The 5,708-nt window shown below is 41.5% G+C and overlaps 1 protein-coding gene across 1 annotated transcript; it reads right to left on the minus strand.

Annotated features, from left to right (window-relative positions):
• Positions 1-365: 365 nt before the first annotated feature.
• Positions 366-5,402, minus strand: C23H15orf61 (chromosome 23 C15orf61 homolog). Its single transcript, XM_048332725.1, has 2 exons — positions 5,029-5,402; positions 366-591 (listed from the first exon to the last, which is right to left on the minus strand). Exons 1-2 carry the CDS (start codon positions 5,375-5,377, stop codon positions 464-466), a joined length of 477 nt encoding a protein of 158 aa, XP_048188682.1. The 5' UTR covers positions 5,378-5,402; the 3' UTR covers positions 366-463.
• Positions 5,403-5,708: the final 306 nt, after the last annotated feature.

Genomic DNA, 5,708 nt, shown 5'->3' on the forward strand with positions numbered 1-5,708 from the left:
TGCAATATCATTTCTATCAATTTTGGATTTGCCAACAATATAATATTATCTGTACTATTTACCTTCCTATCTTGTATTTCTGTCTAATGTCATCATACACAGATGTCCCTTTTTGTGAGGCATCTACATTTTCTCTTCCAAGCCAATTTAAATTGTTAATATGCATAGCTGTAGGATCTGTATACACCATAATCATTTTTTATCTGTTGACGAACCCAGTTCTAGGGAAGCCAGTGTGCAGCTTCTCATGTTTGTAGTCCCGTTGGTTGAAAACAGAGTATGCAATACATAACAACTTGTGAAAACCTTCTCCTCTTGAGGCCAATGATTCATCTTAAACAATCAGCCACCACAGAAAGAAAAAGGTGTTTGCAAAAGTTTTATTTTACAAGATCAAAAAATAAATATTGCAAATAGACACATAAGAAAATCCACTGATAGGTATGTTCTCCAATGCATACTTTTAATACATGGCACCTTCGTCTTCTTTATTTAGAAAATAAATTGTTATTGGTCCATAACTGGTGTGCACTGTCTCTGTGACTCTGGCAAATAACCAGGAGCCAAGTCCATATAATAGAGTTGGAATACCTAGAAAACAAATGAATCTATTACTTGTGAACATCCATACTTACTTCTCATGCACCCGTTTGTAGTAATCACAAAACCAATTACAGCTATAGAAATATAAATATATGACTTGACTTTGATTATTTAAGAGCTCAATTTCATCTTAGAGATTTTAAAACTATAAATACTGATATAAATTTTAATTCAAAGCGCTTCTCTAATTCATTATCTTCAAGTAATTATGAAGTAATTCTATATTCATTTCACAAATAAGCAATTGGAGAATATTCATTAATTTAGCTGTAAATGTTCCTGATTATTTGCCTTGAGCTAAAATTACTAGGTCAACGTTACTGTCCTTTAAGTTACATAGCAACACTGATGGCTAACGTAATTTTTGTACAACTTAGGAACTGGGTCAAATAGCTGACTTCAAAACCTAAGGCAAAAACCTAACTCTAAGGAAGATTTTAGTGTAACAGGCCAGAAAAAGGAACGCTCTCATTAGCATTTGTACAATTGATAGGAAAACAACCTTATGTCAACCTCTTTGGAAAACATATAGTAAGCTGACATGGGATTTTTCTTTGGAATATTGCTATTGATAAGATCTTGCGGCTTTACTTGAGGTCAGCTGCAACTTTTCATACAAGTCTAAACACATTCAATCCAGAGAGAAAGACTAACAATTCATAGAGATGTGATTCTGTGACAGACCCAAACTAACTTTTGCAATGCCTGTCTTTTTTTAGAAGGCATTCCTTTTAAATCAATGCCTATTAACATACTTAAAACGTATAAAAACACAGACACATGAATCAATAATAAGTACTGTATGCGCTGTGCAAGTATTAATTATATTGCTCCCATATGGGAAATGGGCAAAAAGAGAAATTGCAAAAGGATAGTGCATACTTGGAAAATCACTTTCTAATTAGTAGGGAAATCAACAAATGTTTAGGATTGATCAGAGGCTGATTTTTTCTTATTTTTCTACAAGAACATATTGGCCTGTGTTGTGCTGTTTTTCACTGTATGTCTTAGACTTGACTGTACTTTGTGTTTATTCCCCCTGAAACTGAATTACAGCCACTGTGATGTTAGAGGTTCATCAGATAAGGTACTACTAGCTGGCAATAAGAAGGGAAAATTATGCCCCATTCAGGCTAGTACTTTTCTGTTTGGGGAATTATACTAGGTCATCGTTATTATCACAGAATTTCTTACAACCCCTATGAAATGTTCTACACTATATTGCCCTCTATTTCCGATAAGACTCCCAAATTCCCCAAACATTCTCCAATGCCCCAAAGGAATCTCTCTCTCTCTCTCTCTCTCTCTCTCTCTCTCTCTCTCTCTCTCTCTCTCTCTCTCTCTCTCTCACACACACACACACACACCTTTTAAAAAATGAGAAGAAGAAAGCTATTTAATAAACCATTCATCCAAAAAGCAAATGGCATGGAAGTGTCCTCAGTAGGAAGTGGAAAAAATAATAGGCAGAAGTTAGTAGCAAGAATAGGAAGCATTTGAAAAAAATCCAAAATATGGGATTTCAACTTCAAAGGGTGGAACTCAAGGAGGCAAAGAAGAAAACAAGGTCCTAAAAGCAATTACTAATTTCACAAATGTCCTGAGAATAAAATGTATGTCTTTTAAGCCAGTGCTAATGGTATAAGTTAAAGAAATGCTGGTGACACTAAGAATTTTTATAGTATTTGTCAGTTTACAATTTAAATGATGCTTTCAAAAAAAATCAGGCTTTTGAAAACTAAAAATAAATGGTCTATGTAGGCTATTTTTTTCAGCTAAAAGTAAGAACTGATTTAAGATTAACAATAGCTACTTTATTTTAAGAAACAAGGAACCATAGCTATTTTATTTGACAAGGGAGGCCGTAATAAGAGAGTCAGAATTCTACATTTCAGATTGTTTTGTCATCTGTTTATAAAATGGCATAAGATGAATTCACTGAATGGGAAGCTCTGCAACTTCCATAATGTACACATAAACAAATTTCCTTTGTGTTTAGCACAGACGCTTCAAAGTAAGAATCGATGAGAAGTTAATTTTTTCCAGGCTATCTTAAGACATCAAAATGAACTTGAAAATCAGTTCTTTGTATAATAATTCATTTTGAGTCAGCTGAACAGTAGGTAAACCACTGTCAAATTAAGCACTTAAAAAAATTAGAACTTCATAGCAAGTCTCTGATTACCCATTCATTCCAATGGTAAGTTGCTTTTCTTAAATCACAATCTATTTCCCAGCAGGATACTCAGACTGATAAAGCATCAGTGAAACGTCAGCTACAGAAGCTAAGGAAAAGGAGAAAGGGAACAAGTGGGTAAACAGAAATCTTGATTATTTACCAAACAGAAAAATGAATTTCTCTGATAATTACTAATTTGGAAGGAAAGAGGAATAAAAAATCCTTAGTATTTGTGTTAATAGATTAAGTACTTGATGATCCACAGGAGCAAATTATACATCACAAACTAGGAAGATACCTAATTCACATTCTCTTCCTTCAGACAAAAAAAAGAAAAGAAAAGAAGTGTTATAAAATTTTTAAAAGTCAGGAAAAATCTTCCCATTATTAGTGGAAGCCAACTTGCATTACAACATATGTTAGCAAAAAGTTTTCCTGTTTGCTTTACTTAAAATTCTTATTTCCACTTAGCCAGGATTGTTAGAATTTCAAAAGACCATGCCGACTATTAATTCTTCCATATAAAAAATTCCACAACTATTGTTTCTTGTCTCAAAAGGCTTTACTTTTCTATGTGAGATATGTTATGAGTATAATACTTTTTTTTAAGTCTTGCTATCTACATCTAAAAGATAAACCTTTAGACATTAAGGCAATCTTAAACCTTAATCTTAAAATGTGCCTTTTTGTAAAAGGCATGGAGCTCTGCAACACAAAATTTACCTCTGTATAGAAAGGTGAGGCACTGGCAAGCAGGCATTCATATAGTCTAATTTAAACCTGAACCTTTAAATTGAGACTTTATGTAAAAGGCACTGAGCTCTGCCATTATACTCTTCATAACCTCTTACAATTGGTAAAGTGGTATCTTCTGATTTTGAAAATGCTAAAAATAAACTTATTTTCCTTGAGTCTCAGTACTCTAGCCTTTCCAAATATTTCTGAGTTGAATTTCTAAATCATCTCACCATTCAACTTGATACTAACCTCAAAATTGATGGGGCATACTAAAAAGCCAAAAAAACAGAATAATCCCAGTGGAGCAAGGCTCAAAAATGCCATGTGTGACGTGTGAGTTATTATAAACAGAAATACACGAGTCATATTTAAATTTAATGAGCTACCAGATTATGTAATTCTAGTCAGCAGCACTGGTTTAAAAAAAAATAAAACAACTTGGGATAGCCTCCATGTCTGGATTTTGAATTATTGAAATCTTAATTTTCCTATCAGCTATTAATAAGTCCAAAATGTCTTGGGATTTTATATTCTCCTCTGACCTAAAAAAACAAAAAACAAAAAACAAAAATGTCATGTCCAAATACTGCCTCTTCTATCACTAAACCAGAAGAAAATAAACACCCTGGAAGAGTTAATACTCAAAGTATCTGCAGGAAGACATACAAACAGCAAAGAAGCCAGGGGCCTTTTAAGTGCCTTTTAGGCTGAGTATTCTGAAAAAACTGCAAAACCAAACACCAAAAACTTCCTTGGGGTTTCATCTGAAGAAGACAAAGAGACCCATAAAAGGGGTGACAGCGATGACGATGCATTGTACTTAGAAACAGATTTGTACAACTAAACTATGTATGTATGCATGCATGTATGTATGTTTGCATGCATGCATGCATGTATGTTGTAAGTCGCCTCAATTGTCATTTAAAGGCCCACGCAGGCAGGCACCCGTGGCTCACACCTTGCAATTTCAGCTCCTCAGGGGGCTGAGGTCTGAGGATCCTGCTCGGAGGTCAGCCGGGCGGGAAAGTCCACGAGTGTCTCTAATCTCCAATTAACCAGCGAAAAGCCGGCTGGCGGAGTGCGGCTCAAGCAGTAGAGGCCGGCTTTGAGCGGAAAGGCTCGGTCGGGGGCAGCGCCCCGAGGCCTCGAGTTCAAGTCCAGTCCCGGCACGCACACGCCCACGCACGCACGCACACGCCTACACCGTGACATTTCTGGGGTGAATCCCGCCACGCAAGCAGCAGCTGCTTCCCAACTCCAGCGCCGCCATGGGGGGAGGGGGTCGGGGGGGGAAGGACGTTTCCGCCCACCCGCCGTGGCCCCCGTGGGACCCCTGCCCGCTGGGGACCAGTCACGCGGTGCAGCCCAGACCCCCAAGGGGAGTGGGGGGGGGGGAAATGTGGCGTCTTCGGGTGGGCGGGGCATCGGGGTCAAAGGTCAGGCGGGACCGCCCCGGGGGCGGGGCCGGGCCTCCGGGCGTGGGGCCCGGAGTCTCTCCGGGGTCTCACCGAGGTTGACGACCTTGAGCGCCGTGAAGAAGCGGTCCTGCAGGGCCAAGTCCTGCCAGGGGGCCTTGGAGCAGTGGTACTTGATGAAGGGGAAGCAGCCGGTACGCAGGACGTGGTAGTTGGCGCCCTGCACCGGCCAGTTGAAGTGCGAGAGGCCGAACTGGTCGTTGCGGACGGCGCTGTAGGGTACGCAGAAAGAGGTCCAGTATGGCAGGCGCCGCTGCAGCAGGTGCCGCGTCAGCACCTCCGAGGCGCGGGGCTTCGGGCGGGGGGCGGCGCCCGAGGCCCAGGGCCCGCGCAGCAGCAGCAGCCGCAGCGCGGCCTCGTGGACCCTCCGCAGGGCCTCCATGGCCGGCCGTGCCGAGCGGCGGCCGCGTGCCCGAGGGGGCGGGGCCGCGCTGCACGCTCGCGTCGCCCGGGGGCGGGGCCTCAGGGCGCGCGCACGTTGGCACCGCCCCGGGGCGCCTGGTACGCGCGGCCGAGGAGCCTGAGGCCCCCTGGCTCATGCGCAGTACCGCTCGTCGCCCCCCCCCAGGCGCAGCGCGCTGGGAAGCCTTAGGGACACTTGCACAGAACGGATGCTTGTGCCCTGTGACCTCACAGAAAAAAATGAGGAGGGCTTCTCCTCATCCGAGGCCATTCGGTTCTTTCTTTTCCTTTTTAATTGCAAAGTGGGAAGT

This window comes from Perognathus longimembris, chromosome 23 (assembly GCF_023159225.1).
Source record: "Perognathus longimembris pacificus isolate PPM17 chromosome 23, ASM2315922v1, whole genome shotgun sequence".
NCBI lineage: Eukaryota > Metazoa > Chordata > Mammalia > Rodentia > Heteromyidae > Perognathus > Perognathus longimembris.

Bases quoted from the DNA above. Each gene is read 5' to 3' on its own strand.
- C23H15orf61 (XM_048332725.1), bottom strand. From the start codon at position 5,377: ATGGAGGCCCTGCGGAGGGTCCACGAGGCCGCGCTGCGGCTGCTGCTG. The intron at 592-5,028 runs GTGAGACCCCGG...TTTGTTTTCTAG, and splicing joins GCTCAAGGTCGTCAACCTCG to GTATTCCAACTCTATTATAT.